The sequence below is a fragment of the Scleropages formosus genome, chromosome 16 (genome assembly GCF_900964775.1).
Source record: "Scleropages formosus chromosome 16, fSclFor1.1, whole genome shotgun sequence".
NCBI lineage: Eukaryota > Metazoa > Chordata > Actinopteri > Osteoglossiformes > Osteoglossidae > Scleropages > Scleropages formosus.
Genome location: NC_041821.1, coordinates 21,858,864 through 21,882,684, shown reverse-complemented (window position 1 = coordinate 21,882,684; position 23,821 = coordinate 21,858,864). Strand labels below are relative to the sequence as shown.

Genomic DNA, 23,821 nt, shown 5'->3' with positions numbered 1-23,821 from the left:
TCGTGAGGACTTTGGCAGGGTGTGTGTTTAACCCGCGAGTGTGGTAGCGCAAGTAATCATAGCATGCGATGGAAACTCCTCCCCTGGTATCGGATTGGTGCGGAGAGCCATGCTGTCAATGACACTAGTTCTCCGGACGAGTCCAATCTTCATGCCCTAAGGGCATCACAGGCCCCGTCCGACACAGGTGACATTATAGTGCCGTGTTTTGTGGGATCAAGGGCTGTTTATCAGAGCAAGCCAACATTACCAGCCAGCCTCTGAGACCCCTTTAAAACATCCTGCTTTCTCTCGTCATGCTGTTCAGCCACGGACACCCCGTTCCAACCCCCACCCTGGGGAAGAGTGAAGAGGAAACTGCTGGCTCTGTGTGACTCTGCCAGGGGGCTGGGGGTGTGGTGGGGGCTGTGACTGACACGGGCTGTCAGACTGTGAGCACCGGATAGTCCAACACGGCTACAGATTCCGTGAACCACTGTGACGATGCTTTCGGGATCGTCTCCATCGCAGTCTCCACCTCTTCTGCGACCACACCTGTTTGACTCCCTCTGCCGTATCTCACCTTGCTCCTGGCTCTGGCGCTTTAAGGATTTGACTTTTAACCAAAAGATCAAATACAAGCTCAAATACAAGTGTGGGAACAGCTGTTGTACCCCTAAGAGAAGCGCTTAACCCAAATTGCTCCAGTAAATATCACACACACACACACACACATTTTCAGAACTGCTTGTCCCATACGGGGTCACGGGGAACCGGAGCCTACCCGGTAACACAGGGCGTAGGGCCAGAAGGGGAGGGGACACACCCAGGACGGGACGCCAGTCCATCGCAAGGCACCGCAAGCGGAACTCGAACCCCAGACCCACCGGAGAGCAGGACTGCGGTCCAACCCACTGCGCCACTGCGCCACCGCGCCACCCTCCAGTAAATATCCTGCTGCATAAATGATAGCCAGCTATGGAAGTTGCTAAGGATGAAAGTGACTGCTAAGCAAACAAATAATGTTTTCCTACCTGCTTCGAATCTGTCTTTATTACGCAGCCCTAAACCCGCCCCCTGCTCCCTTTTCACAGCCTCTCCCAGTTTCTGATTGCCCCCCCCCCACACACACTGCCGTTTGCGTTCTCAAAGGAGAAACTGAAAGAGCCTATGGACCCAGTCAGAATTCTTCGCCTTTGTATTGCAGCCAGTTTGCTGTCTACATACACAACATGTTGTGTAATATACCTTTTCCTTTCATTGCACCTTCAAAGTGATGTGCGCTGAAACCATGGCAACGAGCTACAATAACAAAAAAACCTCAACAGTGTCAGAGTGCTTTCTGAACACTTTGATTTAATCCACAACGAGGTTTTGTAAACATGAGTATTCATAAATAATGAGAATTATGAAATAGCCATTACAAATTAAAAACTGATTGTTTGCTACAAGATGCTCCACTTATGTTACATACCAGCTGTTACAGGATGCATGGTACTATGCTATATTATATCTAATACTGCATAAAAATTTCTTTTTTAATCAGTTGTCATATTCAGATATTCTGTCTTTTGCTGTTTAAATAGCATATTTAGCTCTCATGGATTAGGCTGGATTTGATTGGATTCGATGAGATAAGAGGACATCACAAAGAGCAGACAGTATCAAAGAGATTAGATTAGATTAGATTATATTAGACAGAATCAGTGCAGATTTGATTGTCGCCTATTGGGTGCAATGAGCTACTGTACTCGTCTACATGGTGACTGAAAGGAGTCTGTTGGTTAACAGGGGAATACCGCAGTTTAGTAAATAATTACACTAAGTTGAAGAAGATGAATGGTTGTCACCACACTTTGGGGTGTGTGAGGTCAGTGGCTTCCAGTGTGGAGGTGTTGAGCCTCAGGCAATCTCGGGACAGAGAGCAGCAGAGAGTTCTGGAACAGATCACACTTCTGACTAAGCACAGTCACGGCAGCAGGATTCTGATACCAGCAAGTGGATGTGGGGAAAGGGAGGTTCAATGAGGAGACACGGAGAAGAAGATGAAGATGAAGATGCCTCTGGACAGGCCACAAAGAGAAGGACTCAGAAGAATTCCTTGTTGTGTGAAACTCGAGCAGAACATGGGCAGGTGTGGTTCTGGTGGTTATGAAACTACCACCCACACCCTCGCACCTGGCTTCAAAACCCCACTGGGGAGGAAACCCACTGATTCAGAGATTCTGAAGCGCAAGTTATAAATACATAAACACGCACTGTGGAAAAAAACAAAACAAGAATCATATAGACTGGATTCTTGGCAGCATGGATCCGAGGCGGGCATTTGATTTCCTCCACCGGTTCACCGGATCCCACCCCCAGGGGGCTGCGTTCTCCTCCGTCCAGCTCTTTGTTCCTCGAGCTCCTGCAGCGCCGCCTCTCCTCACGGCCTTTCTGAGGAGTATTTATAGATTGATTTGGATGCATCACCTCTCCTCCTGTTCAGGGGGCCCACACTTGCTTCTTTCCTGCCTCCGGACTGAAATAGCACGAGTGCTGGGCAGACGTTCAGATACGGTTAGCAGGAGGGTGCGGCGAAAGTAGGGTGGGTTGGGCAGGTGGAGGGGTTGAAAGTTTTTTCTCTGTGAGGTGCTGTGCGGAATGGGGCCTCCTGGCCTGGGAGAGGTTAGGCCGGTCCTGAGGTGGGATGGCTGGAGAGAAGGTGGCAGTTACTATGAGGTGTGTGTTTTTGTGCATGTGAGTGTGTGGGCGCGTGCAGCAGGTTGCATAACAGCGACGCCAGCTCCGAGGTGTGATGGAGGGAGGCTGTGTTTAGTGAGTTCGCTCGTGGTGGGCCCCCTGACAGGACATCCACTCTTTTGATGAGGGCACTTTTTCCCTGCGTGACATGGGGTCAGCGGGAACACCTGCCGAAAGATCAGCTGAAGATTTCTGAATAAGGGCTGATGCTTCTCCTGGGGAAAAGGAGAGTTAATCAGACACAATCACATTTTCTTTAATATTGCACCTTGCACATGGCATGGTTGCAGAGCACTTTATATAGCACAGCAGATGGAAATGTAGCTGCAGGGATATTAGGCAATCAAAGGAGTTCTGGGAAGTACACACAAAAAATAAAATGGCTAAAGGATCTAAACAGACTCAAAGAACAAAGGTAATATAACAAAAGAATAGTAAAAATGAAATACAAGGACAATATGGACTGAACATCAAGGTAATAGCTATGCAGATGAGGCCACAGACAGAAACATCTACACAATAAACTTGGCAATGGCAAATTTCCCTCAAGGAGGAATAGGAATAGGTCTGGGATAGCTTGAGCCATGGTCCATATCTCAGTGACTTAATGATTGTGTTAGATCATGTTCTCATATTTGGAAGAGGTGATAAGTTATATAGACCTCAGCTTGATTACAGTCTTCTACCACCTTGCAAAGGTAAAAAAAAACCCTTTATAAGGTGAATTCTCACAACTTAAGGTAATTGCCCTTAGTTTCAATGGTAGACATTTTCATGTCTTCTTGAACCCCAAAATTCATATTAAAATTTCACCAAGTCACCTTAAAATGGATAGTTACTTACTTAAAATGGATAGTTACTTTGTATAATATAATAATAATAGTTACTTTGTAAATGATAGTTATAAATAGTAGTGCAGATTGCCATATATTAATTACTCTATAATACGTATGGCTGTCTACCTGTGCTAGTTCAGCTCTTTTGTTGTTGTTATGTACTGTACCCATATTAAACACTCACAAATAAACACATGTGATCCTTAATGTCTACATATTAATTCATTCACACACACACACACACACACACATTGTCGGAAGCCACTTGTCCTGAGTGGGGTTGCGGCAAACCGGAGCCTAACCTGGCAGCACAGAGCGCAGGGCTGGAGGGGGAGGGGACACACCCAGGATGGGATGCCAGTCCATCGCAAGGCACCCCAAGCAGGACTTGAACCCCACACCCGCCAGAGAGCGGGACCCCATCAAACGCGCTGCACCACTATGCCCCCCATATTAATTCAACTTTGTAAAAAAGGTACTGATCAAAGAAAGCAATGAAAACAATGCAAATGAAAACTCATTCTGAACAAGTTGACATGGTTTGGACAGTCCAGATGGGGCCATGATCATGTTTAAATTGTACCAGTGGAAACCAACAAACAAGAAGTTATGGAGGTTGAGAACGTAATGGAGCAAATCGATCACTGTAAAGACCGCATGGTGACACCGATCTTGCAGTTCTCAGCTGTCGGGATGCACATTAAATCCAAATTTGGTCCTCAAATGTGAATAAATGTTTCATATATTGAAGTAATAAATGAGGCTCTTCATAAAGTCAAATTCTTGTAACCCAAATGGGTGTATCTTGGAAGATAAGACCCTGGTTATTGTCTACAAATGCGTCAGTAGAACTGCTCCCAGCTATTTACAGGACTTGATCAAGCTCTACACCCCAGCCAGACCCCTTCGCTCCTCTACTTCTGCTCGCTTGGTGGTCCCACGCAGGAAAGGTAAAGCGCGGAGGTTCTCGGTTCTGGCTCCGTTGTGGTGGAATGACCTTCCCCTCCCACTCAGAACTGCAGAAACTCTGTCTAAATTCAAGAAGGCTCTGAAAACTTACCTTTTCCAGACCCATTTTGCCCAAGATCTCTCCAGCTCTTGTATGGTGTAAATGTTCATGCACCATAACTTCATGAGCATCCTCAGATTAGCCTTTATACAGCTGCTGCTCCGGCATTGTATGTGGGTGTTTGTGTATCTTATATTATAAAAAAAAAAAAAATTGGTAGGAGGTTATCAGGATTCGTCTATCCTGAGTTTTATGAACCTACTCGAGCGATGAACATCGGTGCATCAAGTGGAAGGTAACAGACCAGGTTTACTTAAGAGTCACATGTCCGCAGCTATGTCCCTCTCTCTTACTGTAATGCATAAATTGTATTTTTACTGAGATGTACGTCGCTTTGGACAAAAGCGTCTGCTAAATGAATAAATGTAAATGTAAATGTAAGATGATTGTATGTCGAAGACAAGGTTCCAATCCCCCAAAATGCAACAGTGCTTCCTCCTTATAATTGTTGTAATAGCTCATATGTGTATAACTACAGGTAGCTGGGCCAAAGCAGTCTGAACTGCTCCACAGAGAACAAGAGCAACGGTTTCATTTACGTTTGTTTATTCATCAGATGCTTTTCTCCTAAGCAATGTACAAAAATTAGCTCACATTTCTCCAAGATGACTTACACTACTAGATTTCCTACAATCATACACCCACTTATACAGTACAGCAATGTAACACACACTCAAGGAGTAATTAAGAGTCACACATGCACATGGAACATGTATGCAAGGGGAAACTGGAACACCCAGAGGAAACCCACATGAACAGAAAGGAAGAACATGAAACTCGGCTCAGGCTAAGCCAGACCGAACCCAGAACCCAGGTGCTATGAGGCACCAGCAATATCTGCTGCGACACTGTGCCGCCGTGTACTAGTTAGTGAGGCTGAGGAGAACAGCGCGGCACAGATGAGCACCTTATAAGTTGGCAGGGCACTGGGCCAGGATCCGAAAACATTAGAATGTGAAGGACCATTTAAATCGATTTAACCAGAAATGAAAAACGATAAGTCCACCAAGCCAAAAAAATACAGATAAAAGAAGCATATTGAAACATAAAATTACTGTCCTTCTTCTTCTTCTTCTTCTTCTTCTTCTTGTCCTCTCTTGCCCTGGCCGCAGCAGCGCTTAAAAGCCCACCGTGAACTGTCCGCGTCTGAGTGTGATTACATTACGAAGCCCCCGCAGCAGCGGCTGCTGCAAATCACGACGAGGCGTGGTCATGCAATCTGGCTGCTCTAGGTGTCAGCTGTGATTCCCAGGTCTTTCCCTGCTCTCTCATAAATCGTAGAAAAAATTTTTTAATAAGGAGTGATTTTAGTGCGCGTTTCTGCCACAGGTGGAGGAAGTGGTTCAGAAGGCAGACTTGTGCACAGGTGGATTCATTCACTTCACTGACATTTAGTGTTGCCTAACCAAACAAATATGTAAATACTAAACGTTATAAGATGGAAGTGTGTATAGCTCTGTGATGTGGGCTATGGGAGGGTGTTGAGTTGCAGGGAAAGGTGTCTACTTTGCTGTGAAACTGTAATTTCTCCCATCTGTCCTCTCTTGGTGTTCTCTGATTGTGGAGTAGGAGCTTCTTATGTAGTAAAACCAGGCATCCTCACCCTAAAGGAATCTCACCAACGGTGACATTGTCCCTTTCGTTATAGGGTTAAATGGAAAGGTCAGCTGAGAAGCAGGAACAGATTTTGTTGGGGATGTGGCATGTTGTGCTGTGTCTGCTTGAGGTTGACCTCCGTGTGCGTGGTAAGCAGAGCAAGGCTGGTGGACTCAACTGGCCAGCAGCTCAGTCTCTGGCAAGCGAGAACCAGACCCGCTGGGCAGACACAGTCACTCCTCCCTAACTTCAAGTTCATGTCCATCCATTCATTTTGCCTGGCATCAGGGTGTCACACTGGGGGATTCTGGGGAGTTACCTTAAAGCCCATAAAGCTGTAGCTGTTGGTCCGGGTTGCGCATTCGCTTACAGTGCATGCCATAATCTTACCCTCTTTTCTGAAGAATCCTCACTCTTGTAACCTTCTCATTAGCCATTTTGTGACAATAAATCACAGCAGCTTTCCGTGAGCTAAGCCACACCAAAGTTTATTTTTGTTTGTAAGAATTATTGATCCAAAGGACTTTTTCACCTTGTAGTATAGTACTTATATGGGGTCCATACAAAGGGAACAGTTTTAACTTGCTATACGGACACACACACACTTTCAGAACCGCTCGTCCCATACGGGGTCATGGGGAACCGGGGCCTACCTGGTAACACAGGGCGTAAGGCCGGAGGGGGAGGGGACACACCTAGGACGGGATGCTAGTCCGTCGCAAGGCACCCCAAGCGGAACTCGAACCCCAGACCCACTGGAGAGCAGGACCCGGTCCAACCCGCTGCGCCACCGTGCCCTCCACACTATACGGACAAATAGAAATATTTTAAAAGGCAGCAAAGGGGAACCTGTGAATGGGCAACTCCTTTATTGGTTAGTGATGGTGATGGGAGCACTGCAGGCTGGTACGACACTTGTGTGCAGAGTGCCATTGGGAGAAGAGAACCACTACCCCCCCCCTTCCTTCACAGCACTTGACAGAAAGCGTCCTTTCCGAAGCGTCAGCCGAGTCAGCTGACAGGACGAAAATAGTGCTCCCTTGTGGCGATGCATTTATAGCTGTGCTAATTAACGGCACATGTCGGATGGCGGGGGGAGCGAAGTGGTAAGTGGAAACTCCACTGACACAGGAGAGCTGGGGTGTGGGACCTAGGCAACCAGTGTGTGAGAGCCATAGCCTCCGTGCTGGTGGATGGGGATGTTCTGTTGTCTTGGGAAAAGCCTTGAATGTCTGTTCTGTACTGCAAAAAAGGTACAGCCATCTGGCTTGCCTCAGCAGGCAAGAGGCCCAGGAAGAGGGTTTGGGGGGCCAGTCTTTAACAGTAAATTACACACCTGGCACCTTTGGGGTCCTCTTTTTTCGTGTGGATGGACATGAAAATATGTAATGGGGTTGAAAGGTTCAGAGGTCTGAAGTCTGAAAAAAATTCTTCTGCAGAGAGGCCTTGTTCCATCATGCTGCCTCTGCTGCAGCCCCTTTAATGGGAGCCCAGATGGGAGGGCAGGAGGAGGCTGCCCTGATTCAGCCCCCACCTGGGGCGGCACTGAGCTCACTGCAATGAGGGCACTGCCTCCCGCTTGTATTACCCATGGGACAGCGGCAGGCACCACGTGATTCACTCATGCTGCTCTGCTGGTGGATGCAGCCTCCTCCACTATAGGAGCATCTTAATAAGGCGTTCCTCTCTCTCTTTTTATTCCCTTCCGTAAGGGGAGGGTGCAAGGCGCAGGGTGTCCCAGACAGTGCGCGCCTCCTAATCCCTTCGCTGAAAGGAAGGAGTGCCCCTCCTTCGCTCTCGACGAGACTCCAATCCAACGGGCTTTTCCCGTTATTCGAGATCCCCTCATACCACATCCGCAAAGGCTGCCGCGCTGCAGACGCGACTATTTCAGGGGTGGGATTGGTCAAGGGCGCTACCGCCGGCAGGTCTCATGCAGAAAATAAGACCCCTACCTGTGCATGTGTATGCCTGATGTTGCAAATAAAGAGATCAGCAACCATGTGGGTTATGGGTTTGCCGGGCAGAGAGCCTATTTGAGAGCAGAGGTTCTGTTGGAACAGTCAGGTGCTTGGAGGAGGAAGAGGGTTAGAGAGGAAGTAAAATGTGATCCATGAGCATGAGATGTGTATGCTTCCTCACAATCTGAATGATGCGATGATTAGCAATGACTGCAAGGCAACGGTGAAATGAGAGGCAGAGGAGGAAGACTGCGGAAGGAGCGAAGCAGAGTTAAACGTGCACAGAGAAGGAGGAAGAGCTTGATGTAGGCGGATATATCTATAAAGAGACAGGTAACTAAGCCATCGTGAGCCAGGATTAACACGTCTTCAACTCTTAATGAAACTGTTGACCAATACAGACACCCCTCTACTTATATAAATTTGACTCACGTAAATCCGGATTTGCGTAAAAAATTCCCGACATACAAATTATGTACTGATAGTGCTTTTATTTTATGCAAAACATCTGAAAAACGTTAAGCGCAAGTCGGTGTAGCCAGACGAGGCAGGAAGCTGCATCTTCCCAGTTCCTGCGAGTTTCAGCCATGAACAGCTCTCCTGTTGTTAGCGTAGTGCTTTTTTCCCATATTTTTTACCCATTTCATTATTCACAATGCCTGGTGTGGGGGGCGTGGTGGCGCAGCAGCGCAGCAGGTTTGGCTGGGTCCTGCTCTCTGGCAGGGCTGGGGTTCAAGCCCTGCTAAGGGTGCCTCGTATCAGACTGGCGTTGTGTCCTGGGTGTGTCCCCTCCCCCTCCAGCCTTACTCCCTGTGTTGCTGGGCTAGGCTCCGGTTTGCTGCGACCCAACTTGGGATAAGTGGTTTCAGACAGTATGTGTCAGACAATGCCTGGTGGTAAACCTGCACTTAAAGGAAAACAAGAACCAGCTTGCAATCAAATTGGAGATGAAATTGAAAACAGTAAGAAAGTATGAAGGTGGACATAGATTATTGTCTATAGCATGGAATCAGGTTTAGCCATATCGACTATAGATACGATAGTGAAGGATGCTGCAGGTATACAGGAGCCTGTGGTGTTGGCAGGCAATGATGTTGAATAGTGGGGGAGGAGGGGTAATCTGACATACGTAGCTTTTGACTTATGTAAGGGGTTGACGAATGGTCTATTTGCGTAAGTTGAGGGGTGTCGGTATTACCTCCCATGGGAATATATCGGTATCTGCTTGCCCTGGCTTGTTGACTTTGTGCTTAGACTTCAGTACACCCACATTGCCATGAGAAGGTGGTGATTGGTGCAAAATCAGAGAGGAGGGAGTAGATATGGAAGAGGTTGAGACAGTCAACAGGTTAATAAAGGAAGAGATGCAAGGGAAGGAATGGGAGGGCTCAATATGGGAACAAATTAGTACATGGCCAAACATCTCACTAGAGAGCGATGTTATAAGACAGACATATTCAGAGATATGTTTCAGAAGAGAGGAAGAAGGTCAGAGAGAATGCAGTGGTGTAGGGCAACGTGTAGCCGTATGCCTTGGAGAGAGGGAGAAAGATGTGGGCATGATGTCTGTTCCAAATGGAAACACGATGGACGATGGGATATGGTGGGACAGAGGGGGGCCTGTGCCTGGGACTAGAGGCCAAAAGCAACTCAGTTCTTCCATGTGGAGTAGGCGCCATATGCCTACCCCCAGCATGGGGGACAGAGGCGCAGCGCCCCCCAGCTGACATGCTTATATAAGCGGAAAGAGTGATAGTGGGAGCCAGGCCAAGGCAAACCAGGGCCAGTTTCTGACCAGGGAGCTGGGTCGGGGCCGCTCTGAGTAGGAACCAGTCCTTCTGGCCTCTTTACCACTCGGATGAGGGTTCAGCTGCCATCTAGTTCTATTTACAGCGAAATGAGCGGGGGGTTGTGCGGGTGCTTGGGCTTGACACCAGCACCATGTTCCTTTTTGCCCCTTGGGGAGCAGGTTTGGGCAGGCTGACAGACCATGAGCACTTGTAGTGTATAATCAATGAGTGCGGCAGAGTGAACGTGGCATGGCATCTGCGCTGTCCTACAACGGCCGCAAATCAAGATGGTATCCACCGCCACGTGTGCCAAAGACACGAAGAGTGCATAGCAACAGTAAGAAAAGAGCTCTGCTGAACTACAATATGAAAAAGAACAATTTGTCACTAGTAGTGCTATTAGTAGTTTTTTTTATATAGAAAAAAGTGCCAATACATATATAATTAAAAATTAAACTAAATTTATCAACACTTTCAATCAGGATTCTTTATCCCCTACCCCCGACTGTCACAAAAATACAGTAAATATTTCAAACAGGAAAAGGTTATAAGATTTAAAATTTTGTCAAAGCAGTTCTCCAACACAACATCTTGACTTCGTACCTTGCTGTTTTTGTCTATGGCCAACTTCTGTTCTCAAAGTAACCATGAATCGACCTATCTTACATCAACCCCCAGATTTGTGTGTTTCTCAAACCAAAATTATATACACTTCTGGATTGTCTACACCTTGACGACGAAAAAGTCGAAAAAAATTTAGTTTTTTTTTTAAGGTATGGCATGAAAAAGCCCTGGCTATTACATAAAATAAAGGTTAACTGCAAGTCTTTTGGGGGGTGCGGTGGCGTAGTGGGTTGGACCAGGTCCTGCTCTTCAGTAGGTCTCGGGTTCAAGTCCTGCTTGGGGTGCCTTCCGACGGACTGGCGTTCCGTCCTGGGTGTGTCCCCTCCCCCTCCAGCCCTATGCCCTGTGTTGCCAGGTTAGGCTCTGGCTCCCCGCAACCCTGAATGGGACAAGTGGTTCAGACTGTGTGTGTGTGTGCGCACAAGATTTTTCTCAAGGTTATGTTTTTCAAAATCTCTCAGTTTCAGTTGGTTATTTCCAGTTTTTCCTGTAGATCAGGTGATTACATTTTCTCCTTGTGTTGGGAACGTTGCAGAGTACTATGCTGGTGTTAGTGTCCTGTGCCTTTTAGAGCCCTTACCGTGTTGTCCAATGAGGCAGAGATTCCTGCGGTTCCCTTCCTGGGGTGCGGGGTGCTGGAGAGCGCTAATCCCCGGATGCCGGCATGCGGACCCATGGAGCATGCGGGGTTCTGGCACGTGTTCGGGCCGCAGGCCTGCTGCACAAGACACCTGTGCCCGTAGGCTGTGTGCTGTGATTGCCAGCCGTCCCTGTGCTTACACACTGGTGTGTCCACGTCAGACACCAGGTCAGAGGCCGGTTGTCCATGGCACAGAAATAGCCATATCATACACTTTTTATGCATTTACTCGTTTATACTGGCTGTGGGGTACAATAGCTATCTAGTTTGTAGGAGATCAATGTGAAACTACCACGGAGGAAAAAGTCGCCATGAATTTTGATCACAAGACGTAAAGGGGGCTATAAAAGTCAAAGAGACACTTCTGACTTGCTGATAAATCCATACCACTGGCCTGCTGTAAGGTTGATAGCAGCTCTATCACGAAACACTTTTATATGTGTTGTTTTTCATTCTGCATTAACCTATGTACACATCTTCTGCACAATCCTTTTTTTTTTTTTTTTTTGAAGGTTTGGCACATTCACTTAGCTTTTAATTACAGAAAGGTTCTTGAAAACGCTGGCACCGCCACAGCAGTGAAAGACGTCACTGTTGTCAGCGTCACTGCCGCACTTGAGTCCCAATAAAGCACCGATCTCACATTTTTTCACATTCGCCAAGACTTCTGTCGATCCGCCAGCACGTCCCAGTATCCCCGCCCTGCTGTCCGCCTCCCCTCCGTGCGCCATGCGAGCTCCGAGCGCGGTCCTCAACATGCGGGTGCCAGCCTCGGCAGTTAGTGGACAAGGCTTGAGGCAGGCAACCCCCACGCAACCGTGGACCTCTGTCCGAGTCGCTCTTCAGGGACACTGAAGACGGTGGCGGGCAGGACATGGCTGCCTTTTTACGTGCCAGGTATTTACTTTACCGCCGTTTCCTATGCCCCCTTCAGTCTTCATCAGCTGCCACAAACTGATCGATCAGTTAAACTCAGCTTTTGGAGATTTTCATCTGAATCTTTAATCTTGAATCCTGCATTGAACTTCAGCAAAAGTTTGTGATTTATGGTCTTTTGGAGGGTACCTGTGGAAGTAAGCTAGGGAGAGATCAGGCGTCGACTTAGCTTCATACAATGGTGCTTACAGTGGGTTCGATCCTCCTCTGGACCACACTGTCTCACATTTTGGCTAGGTATAGGAACAGTATGGGGAAGTCAGGTAAACCTGTTGCCATTCCATTTGGGATGGAGGAACAGCACAGAACTGATTTGGACCCGAACTGATTTGGACCCTCTGGGGGATGTGCGGCTTCATTTTGAAGAGCACAGACGCGTCTCAGTGCTTAGGCTGAGTTTCGAGAGGAGAGGCATCTTTGCAGCAGCTATAGCGGGACTTGTGGCATATGGTGCTTTCGCCATTCCCCCACCTCCCTTCATTCGTCCTGCCGTGCCGCTGGGCGTTCCGTTTCGCTCCAGAGCTATGGCTTTCAAAAGCATTGCCATATTTCACTGAGCAAATTCCAGCAAGGAGGCTTGCTTGTCGTTTTCCTGATTCGTTGCATAATGTCAGAGTTCCAATGAAATTGTTAGCGCAAGCACAATTAAGAGGTGAGCTTCGTTTTAACGTTCATGTGACGTGGCTGTTTTTTGTTAGTTCTGTACCTTTCCCTTAGTGTGTCATCGTTCCCCAGTACACGTCGGGTGAACAGGTGAATTATTTTGCTTGGGAAGGCAAATCACCTGGCCTGTCAAGAAAAAAAAAAAAAACACATGAAAGTGCATATTATTCTTACTTTATTCTTTTATGAGAAAAATTTATGGAGGGGATCTTATTCAGGCACGGCACTAAACAAAAACTCAACAAGAAATATGAATGGCTCCAAACAGGTTCATAAATGCCAGACAGAGAGAAGATTTAAAGAGGTATCTGATGGCAAATTAGACTTTACAGATGGAGACGATTACTTAGATATCAGAGGTCAACAAAGATTACAGAGCCGACTTTCTAATCAAGCCCTTGTTGGCAGTGTTTATTGAAAAGGTTGCGGGGCATTGCGTAGAGTCCTGACTTGGACAAGGGACTGTGGCTGTTGGGACTAAGTAAGCCAACAATGACCACTCTTTAAATGAAATGTACCAGACTGAAGAAATTTATTGCTCAAGTCTTGCTGACACCATTGTAAGCCTCATAAAGGTTCCTGGTGTAAAACATTTTTATCTGAAATGGTTTAGGCCTTCTAGCAGAACAGATGGAACTATGGGAAATTTAGTATTTATTCTGATACCCTTACTTGCATGGTTACAGTACAGTCCACGTTTTAACTGGTTAATATAGTTACTGCGCAATAATGTGGTAATAGTGTTTAGCATAATATAGTTATTATGGTTACAGCATAATCCACTCTCATACTGCATGGAGGAAGCCTTAAGTGACACTCCAACATGCTTCTGTGATTCTCCTAATTTGTCACAGTGGCTGGGAACACAAGAGGTATGAGGATGTACACCACCGGCCCTGGGCTTCCTGTTGAGCACCTGACCACTTCTCTCCTTCGGTATGGTGCTATCTGCGAAAAGGCCCATTAAGCGGCAGAGGGAACAAAACAAAAGAGACAGAAATTAGTAGCTTTGCCTTAAGCTTAATTATGGAACAGGCATATCCTCAGTGCTCCGGTGAGCCAGTGAATGTGGCAGACTGTGGCGGAGTGAGTGGATATGACAAGACGCCAAACGTGTGGGTCGTCAGCATCATGTGTGCTGGAGAAACATGAGCCTAAACACAGCTGTTAATCCTCTGTGGAACTGCATTACCTGGCTTATTGAACTCACCTTTTGCTCTAACCCTTCTTTAATGATGGGCAGCAGGTGGTGTAGCGGTTCCTGCTGCTGCTGCCTATAAGAACCGAATGAGGCATAGGGCAGTAACTCAGTGTCATTGTCTGGCTATAGTAGATGCAGCATTCATTATGTCTGCTATACTAAGTCATAGCGGTTTTGCAGTGCATTGCAAACACACGAAGAACATGCACACCCTGAACCAATCATATGCCCTAACATGTAGCTCAAGCACTGTAAGGTAGCACTGTTACTCGCTGGCTGCCACCAAGCTGCTTATCTAGACTACACAGAGCATTCAGTGCTCTTAAAAGATAGATAGATAGACTTTTTGATCCTGAAGGAAATTGCACAAGACTATTGCAGCACACATTCATCAATGTAGTGACGTAACATACACAAATAATACAGCAGTAAATAAATATCACGTTAAGATGAATACATAAAAATACAAATAATAAATAATCATTCGAACACAGTTGTTGGTTCACGCGCAGATGAGCTACCGTGCTTAGATATGATTTAGGAAGCACGTAATTGTAGTACCAGTGCAGCGGTGTTTAATTTCTACTCCTTTCCTCTGTCCGGCTTTGTCCTTGGCAGGTGTTGATGGCACCCACCATGGAGGTTTTGAAGTTACCCACATGTTCAGTACTGTGTTATTAAGCCGTTCAGAAAGTCTTTCTGGAATTCAGGTAGTTTCTCGGACGTTTCCAGATGTCTTTACCTGGGCTTGACCGAACCATGTTGCGCAGATGTTTAGTAGAGCTTTCCCAAATTCGTGTACCGCTCCACAAGATGAATTACGCTGAATCGACACGCCTGTTGTCTCCCACCCATCCCCACCCCCCGTCCCTAGAGGCAGCCTTGGCACCGATCAATGTCTGCCGTGAGACGGCGACTTGAATTTACAGCCCTGCTGGGATGCGTGACGACCGGAAGGGCCCGAATAGATTTCCCCCAATAGCTTGTTTGCTCGTGCGATAAGCACACCCATTCAGCAGCTCTGTAGATCATATCTGAGTTCACAAGGTGCCGCCTGTCACAGCGGGTTTCCTCGTGCCTGCGGCCGGCCTCCCGTGACACTGGTTGTGTCCAGCGGTCCAACAGGATCACCTGTGCTTGCAAGGGCTCAAGGAAAGGCACAGCCAGGTGGCGTGCGCCGCATCGTCCATCTGCCTCCTCACCTCACGTCCTGCTCCGAAGGGGATGCTACGAGGCAATTAAGGGCTGCTGGACACATGAGCCTTAATAGTGAGAAATTTTCTGCTAATGTTGTCGTCTTTGTGAGCGTTTGGAGACAAAGGGGCTTCACGCAGACGCCGTGCCTCATTTGCATTTCACAGAAGGTTTATTTTTATTCCAGGAAAAACTGGGAGAGTGAGATGTAGGGTGGTGGTGAGGAGAGAACTGGTAAAGTTTTCTTCACTTTTTTTTCCATAACCTTGTATTATACTTTCTCAGCACATCAGGTTTTTTTTTTTTTAATTACTCAGAGTCTGCCAAAAACTTTTAATTTCTTAAGTGTTTGCTGAAGTTTGGACAACACTCTACTGTCCTTGCAAGAATGGCACACTTGATTTTATGATGAATGAAGCTGATAGCATAGAAAATTTTGAAGTACATATTTTGAGCTTTTGGATTCAGGGAAGCCCTCCTCTATTTATACAGTCCTGAAATGAAACTGTTTGAGTTCTGCATCATCTGGGTTCCTCTTGCAGCCTGACACATTTGAGGGGTCCCCTGTTGTTACCTATCCATTAGGTTGGGTCCTCCCCTGATCTTTGGCCTGGTGGGTGAAATATCCACACACGACCCCTACAATGATCCATATGGACTGCTTGCTTCTCTAATGCCCGGAAGGAAAGTTTGGTGAGATGCAAAAGTTAAGAAGCAGGAAGTGACTGAGGCAGAGGTTCTTGCCATTAATTTTGTCCAAGCCATTGGAGGTGTAATGGCGACCCTCAGAGGCCAGGTGTCAAGCGTGCACGAACCGACGGTCACAAATTGCTCATGGTGTGCTGGACAGCAGTAAGAGCTTGGAAAGGATCGGAGGTATCAGTGAACTGTGTCACAGCTGCTAGTGAAATGATCCGCAGTGGACTGCCAGTCTTAACACTCAACAATTTTTGGTGTTTGGTGACAGATAGTGATGGTTTTTTTGCACTTTATTATTATTATTATTATTATTATTATTATTACTATTATTAGCAGTAGTAGTAGTAGTATCATTACCTTGTGATGGACTGGCGTCCCGTCCTGGGTGTGACCCTTCCCCCTCCAGCCTTGCGCCCTGTGTTGCCGGGTTAGGCTCCGGCTCACCGCGACCCTGCTTGGATCCAGCGGCTTCAGACAATGTGTTGTTATTATTATTATTATTATTATTATTATTATTATAATACATTTTTGTTTGCTCTGAATTTTATGTCACTTTGTAGAAAAGCATCTGCTAAATAGATCCATGTGCAATTATTATTATTATTATTATTATTATGTTGTTGTTGTTGTTCATTGTCATTGTCGTTATTATTGTTACTAAAGTAGGGGTTGTTTATTAGTTATAGACACAGACTTTTAACCTAAAGGTTTCTGGGTGAAGTTCCAGTGGGGCCTTACCCTTGAGTGAGGTAACTAAACTGAATGTCACGAGAAATAATTTACTTCATCTAAATGAAGAGGTAAAGCTGCAAGTAGCTTTAAATAAACAAAGCAATAAAATCTCGTTTGAAAAACGTGCTGTACTAGCTGAGAGATGGAAAGAGTGGTTAATAAATGGGATGGAACCTGTGTTGATGTGCGTCAAGGTGAAAACTTATAGCGACTGATGGAAAACCCTTTCCCCTTGCTATCAGAAAACTGCACCAGCAGTTCGAGAGCTACAAGGAGCAGGTGCGGCGCATCGGCGCGGATACGCGGCGCCCCCAGGGCCAGCACAAGGACGACGCCCCCACCTGCGGGATCTGCCGCAAGACCAAGTTCGCCGATGGCTGCGGGCACCTATGCTCCTACTGCCAGACCAAGTTCTGCGCCCGTTGCGGCGGCCGGGTCTCCCTACGCTCCAACAACGTGAGCCTGCAAACACTCCCTGCCCCCCTACCCCTACCCCTACCCCAACCCCCCCAGCGCCTCCTAAAAGCTCTTTGTCTGTGTACCTGTCTGCCTGTCTGGCTCTCCCATCACCCTTCTCCCACACTTCTTGCAAATTTTCCCGGACACCATAAGCGTGCGCCGCCCTTGGTTTGCTCTCTTCCCAGTGTTGTGATTCCCTTGGGACGAGCCATTTCTGGTGTCCAAGAGGCCACCCTCCAAGCATGATTCGCCGAGGCATCTGTGGTGTGCTTTGGCTCTGTCTGTCAAAGTGTGCTCGTTCATCACTGCACAAGCTCCATGGGCACGATCCAGACACCTCGGCATCTCACCCCGCTGTGCAAGTTTTCATTCCATGACAGCGCGGGGAGGCTTATTTCACAGGTTACGCGTCAAGGGACAACAGTCTCCCTTTCGTAAGCACGTGGAAAACCCTTCTGAAATTCGGACAAACTTCCTGCATTAGTTAGGCGAAATTAGCGCTGGGTTTTGTGCTATTGTGAAGTGCTTACGGAGTCTTGTGGAACAAGTTATGATGACACATTGCCCCAATAACAGCTGTTCTGAGGTCACCAAAACATTATTGTTAATTGGTGCTTAGCTGACACTGTTGTCCAGGGTGGTTTGCAATTGCTGCACTTTGCTATTTACAGTCATCATCCCTTTCACTCAAAAGGGAAAGTAACGTGTGCATTCACTCATTCACGTGCTAAGATCTGTTCAGAGTCACCATTTCAGCAGGAACACATGTCTTCGGACTGCGAGAGGGGACTGGAGCACTTGTTCCTTAAAGAAATTCACACGAGCGGAGGGAGAACATACAAACTGCACACAGATAGAACAAGATTCCAACACAGAGAAACCCACAGTCCAGGTACTGGATGCACCATTGCCACCTGTGACAGCAGCGCATGCTGTAAAAACAATGGAATACTACTACTAATAATAATTTACATTTATTTATTTAGCAGACACTTTCCTCCAAAGTGACTTCCAATGAACTCTATGCAGTGTTACCAGCCCACACACCTTATTCACCGTGGTGACTTACACTGCTAGATACACTACTTACACTGGGTCACTCATCCACACATCAGTGGAACACACTCTCTCTGTCATCCACACACTATGGGTGAATCTGAACAGCATCTCTTTGGACTGTGAGAGGAAACCAGAGCACCCGGAGGAACCCCACGCAGACACGGGGAAAACATGCAAACTCCATACAGACTGAGCGGGGATCTAACCCACATCTTCTCACACCACCCAGGTCCTGTGAGACAGCAACGTTACTCGCTGTGCCACCGTGCCGCCCATTTACCAATGTAATTTATAAAATTGAAATATAATTAAATTTATAACTAATTTAAATATAATTTATATATGTAATCTATAAAATGTGCTTACACTCAGGTCGCTCAATGCAGAGCACGATGCAATCAGGGTGACACCTAACACTGAGCACCGGCTGCTCCATATGGACCAGCTGTCCACCATGGGTCATGGTTGGAATTTCTAGGGTTGAGGGGCATAGTGTGCTGCAGACGCAATCTAATGAGGCTGCTAAGGACCGGAATTCTAGATGGCGGCAGGCTGATGCCCGTAAGTGGGTGGTGGGAGTTGGCCCTTGGCCTGGAAACTTCAGTTTGTACTTTCTAACAGCTGGAAAGCAGTTAGAGCGCAGCAAGAATACATGGGAAAGCATTAAATACTCCTCTGTTTGCTTTGCTGTTCGATAATGTAAAGGTCAATGGACGTTCTACTCTGCTGATTCTTGGAGGGGAAAAAGAGTTCTTATTTTAAAATTTTTTTGAAGTTGATTCCGAAACGGTTTCATTTTCTTTTTTACCCCATTCCACATGGCAATTACAGTCTCGGCCAAGACAGAACAGTTTCTCACTTCTTGTGCTCATTATTGATATTTGGCTTGTTGAGCTTTTCTTCCACAATGCTTAAAGTGACTGTAAAATCTGGAAGCATGTCAGAACTTGTGTAGGCTGCTTCACTTCGGGATGTAAACACACACACACATTTTCTGAACCGCTTGTCCCATACGGGGTCGCGGGGAACCGAAGCCTAACCCGGCAACTCAGGGCGTAAGGCCGGAGGGGGAGGGGACACACCCAGGATGGGACGCCAGTCCGTCGCAAGGCACCCCAAGCGGGAATCGAACCCCAGACCCACCGGAGAGCAGGACCTGGTCCAACCCACTGCGCCCCCCATGGGATGTAAACAGTGATTAAAAAACAAAAATCAGGAAAAAGTTAAGTCCGCAATCAGAGTCTCTAAATTTGCAATGCAATTCATTGCAATACTACAGTATGTCTCAGAGTGGTTAAAGTGAGCAGAAGTAGATAAGTTCAACTGACATCTTCAATAGTTCACTTTAATGAAAATTAATCCTTAATAAATGTATTCTAATTATAATTGTATTGTGCGTTATATGTACTATATAAACATATATACACGCACATATATACACACATACCTATATATATATATATAGTTTTCCCCCGCCTTATGAAGCTAATGTGTTCATGAGAAACCCTTCATAATGCTAACCCTCATAACTGAAGCTGTAATTGCCATTAGTACTAATGGTAAAAGTTTTTATGTGTTTGAACCTCCAAAAGTCCACTTATTTATGGTAAAATGTCATCAAATCCCATTGAAATGGACACAATTTCTTTAAAATTTAACATTAGTTATCATAAGACAACACAACAAGGCAGTTTCCCTTCATTATTACACTATAGTACTGTATGGATTGTTATTATTTGTCGAACTTTACAGCTGTTTACCTGTGTTCGTTCAGCTCTTTCAGAGTTGTTGCATAGCATACGCTTAAATGCTTACAAACACAACACACACACACACACACACAAACTGGCTGAAGTCACTTGTCCCAAGTGGGGTCGCAGCGAACCGGAACCTAACCCGGCAACACAGGGCGCAAGGCTAGAAGGGATACACCCAGGGCGGGATGCTAGTTCATCACAAAGCACCCCAAGTGGGAGTCGAATCCCAAACCCACCAGAGAGCAGAACCCGGCCAAGCCTGCTGCACCACCGCACCCCCTCTATGACATTCAGTTTATGTACTAATTCGAGTGTGTACAAGTGTCTCTGTGTGTGTTTCCACTTTCTTTGCACATTTTTCGCTTAATTTTTCTGTTGGCGTAACCATGATGCACTACAGAGTTACAAAAATAACAGCACAAACGGGGGAGTATGCGAAGAGATGCTGACCGAACACGTGCCCACAGTGTAACTGCCGAGATGCCCGCCTGGCGCGCTGCAGTGCCCGTGCCTCACCCATGAGCATAAAGGAGCCTTTCAAGGATGAAATAGGCTATTTTCTGACACGGAGTTAGCATGGCCTCCAGTGCTTCTCGTAACTGCCACATTTTTTTTTTTTTTTTTACATGAATAGAAAGACGGTCTTGAATAATGCACTTCGTAAATGTGAATTTTCGTATGTCTAACGTGCGCATCTCGGGGGATTAATGCATAGCGCTGATCAGATTGGGCAAACAGGATGGAGAACGAAGCCTAGTTTGAGCTACGTGTTTAACCTTTTGGCGAGAGAATTTGTCGAGTGCTTCAGTCTAAAATGTACAAAGGGCTCACAGATGGGATCAGCTGTAAGCATGATAAGCCACCACCAAATAAACACTAAGCCTTTTCAATGTCGCTGAAACCACCTGGTTCGTTCAGGCTCCAGAAGGGGAAACGAGATCGCTTTCCCAACTGACGGCACCTTGTTAATGAACTCAGCGCATTCATCTGCACCCAGTTTATGGGGTGCATTGGTGCTGCTGCGATGAACGTGTGTCACACTCACGTGGCGAGGGTTCGGGAGGCTGGTCTTCGGTGCAGGCTAACGATAGGTGGTACGGAATGAGAAAGGTTAATAAGGCATTAGCCGGACGGAGGCCAGCATGCGTGCCGCTAGGGCTGGAGTTGGGTGTCGATGGGGGGTGGGCGCCACAGGAAAACCCTCAAATGGTGCAGCCCTCCCAGATCTCAATATTTAATGAGGACTCCCCTCAGAGACAGCTGCCGCTGAACCCGGCGCCCTAATTAGTGTTTATTCATAACGAGCCTGTGCAGGAAAGTCAACAGAAGGAAGGGCCTTGAAGTGTGATTTGCGAGAGTCATCGGGACAGATCACAAGCGCGACGAGGGGAAGGTAACATGTAGATGATTAGCCAGGGGGGTCAAAATTCAGTGCCCCTCTGGCTCCCGAAGGGGCGTCCCTTCCGTGCGAGAGGAAGACACCTGCCGAAAAGGGCATCCGCCCGGAAAGTTAAGGAGGTGCGGGGTGACGGACAGGGCTCAGGTTCGACTGGAGGAATGGCCTCACTTTGACAAGGCCTGAGTACCTGAGCTCACCTACAGACTCCCTGCATGACACAAAGTATAGTTATTATAGTGACATTAATGATATACTTGTGTCAGCACTGTTGGAGTGTTGAAGTTGCTAATATTAATACTGATGTTTACTTTGAATGGGAGAAATAATATAAAAAAATACAGCTGCGGCTTCTGATTTCTATAACGATTATAATATAACCTGTAATGATAATAATCTCTCTAGAAAACTGGCTGCTAACAATGATGCCGTACTGTCAAAAAAGTTCTTTAAAAATGAAACCACTTATACTGCATCAAGCTTTGATAAGTAATATGCAATAACAACCAAACATTTGTGCTTCTAAGGATGAAATATGCCATGTCTTTGCTTTACCAATGTACAACTTAAAAATTAAAAAAAAAAACTGATGCTAGTATTTTTGCCATTTATTTATTTTTTTATATATGTGTGTATGTATGGATGGATGAGTGACCCATTGTAAGTAGTGTATCTAGCAGTGTAAGTCACCACGGTGAATAAGGTGTGTGGGCTGATAACACTACATAGAGTTCATTGGAAGTTGCTTTGGAGAAAGCATCTGGAAAATGAATAAATGAAAATGTATGTATGTATATATTTACTTATTTATATTTGAATTTTCTTCACTTGTATATTTTCAAAAATGTTTGTTCTGGAGCAAACATCACCTGCATTTCCACAGCCGGCAGTTGGTAGCCAGTAAGCCGAACCCTATGCCTTGTTTCCTGCTTTGCGCTCTGTCCAGAATAGGCTCTGAATCACTTCAACCCCACAATGGACAAGTGGTAGCTGAAAGTACAATAAATATAGAATTTTTAACTTCTGAAATTTTCCTTATAGCTTTTTCTGAGTTTCTTACAAAACTGAAACTGGGAGTTAATAGAGGCACATTAAGGGCAGTAGAGCAATTAATAGAGCAGATAAGCTTTTACTGATTATGACGTAATGATAAAAGTGACTTTGGAGTTACAAACAATTCAAGTTACAAACAGACTTCTGGTCCAAAATGATATGTGTAAGTTTAGCAGCTGCTGTGCAATAAAAGGTGAACAGGCCTTTAACGCAGCACTGAGGTGACTGAGGCGGTCGGGAACCGCGCGCGGTGCGCTCGGTTGTACGAGGTCCAACTGTAGAGCGAGCCGAGGAGCGTGGGTGTAGCGGCGCGAGATCGTTGGATGAACCCTGCTACTTCCTGGCTGCCACGCAAAATGCAGCTCGACCGCTCCCCCTTCAAGTCTGAGGACTCCGTCCGCTAGAACCTCTGTCGCGAAGCGCCGGCCGACTGGAATAACTGGATTAGGAAGTGCGCACTTTTGTTCTATTACATAAATCATTCCTATTCATGTTTGCAGCTCTCCCGCTGCACTCTTCCCGTGTCAATATTTGTTTCCGACTGCATTTATTTGTACGAGTTAGTTTGTTTGACTGATTCATCCATTTATGCATTTATTTTGCCGACGCTTCTGAAAGAAGTATCCCTGTTGACAAGGCTAAAGACGAACAAGCTGTCTGTGATGTAATTAGCACACCGTGCCCTCGTTCGCCACCCTGTTATGCCACCGGGACTATGAATGGGCACAGTTCGCTGCAAACGAGCAATTCATGTTTACACAATAACAAATAATTCATTATCTCCATAGGCACATATCTCATTCGTGGATGTGATTAAATCGTTTACTGTGCCCAGCTGAATCGTACTGCACACCGCAATGTCCCGCACGAGACGCCGCCAGCCTTTATCGTAACAGTTCCTCCACGTTGGACACAGTTTAAGGCAACGAATGTACACGAGAAAGGCGGCAAAGCGAGCGATTCCGAAAAGCACGACTTCAAGCACCCGTGCGTCTGTTTGCACCGACTGGACGGTGTGGCCCGAAAGCCAAGGTCACGGTTACGCGCATGAGAGCGATTGTGGTCTGCATGTTTGTGCACATTTGCCGTCCCCAGTCCGCACCCTGCACTTGTCCTAACCCTCGTGAAGGTCACTTAGTGCCTTACACTGCTCTTTGTTGTGCATTAACTATTTTCACTCCTCCCACCCCAACCTACCCCCCTCTGTTTCTCTTTCTGTTCACTTCTTTCTCACCCCTTCCCTGCTTCCTGGACTGCATGGCACAAGGAGGACAAAGTGGTTAGCACCTCTTTACGTTCTTTCTTTCTGTTGTGGTGGACACTTTCTCATGCTTTACGCCGGTGGGGTACCTCTTTATCCACGTGTCCAACACCCGGCTGCTCAACCAGCGTTTGCGCACTGCTCTTCTCCTGATCGCACGGTAATCGAAGCTGC

General features: G+C 46.5%; 1 protein-coding gene across 6 annotated transcripts in view; it reads left to right on the top strand.

Annotated features, from left to right (window-relative positions):
- The window catches only part of rims1b (regulating synaptic membrane exocytosis 1b), a 97,665-nt gene that overhangs the window by 13,696 nt on the left and 60,148 nt on the right, over positions 1–23,821 (top strand). For all 6 annotated transcript variants that reach the window (XM_029259238.1, XM_029259237.1, XM_018750970.2 and 3 more), the window contains 2 exons: positions 16,905–17,118; positions 23,654–23,665. In XM_029259238.1, the coding sequence (XP_029115071.1) occupies positions 16,905–17,118; positions 23,654–23,665 (226 nt within the window). The remainder of the gene's footprint in view (positions 1–16,904; positions 17,119–23,653; positions 23,666–23,821) is intronic.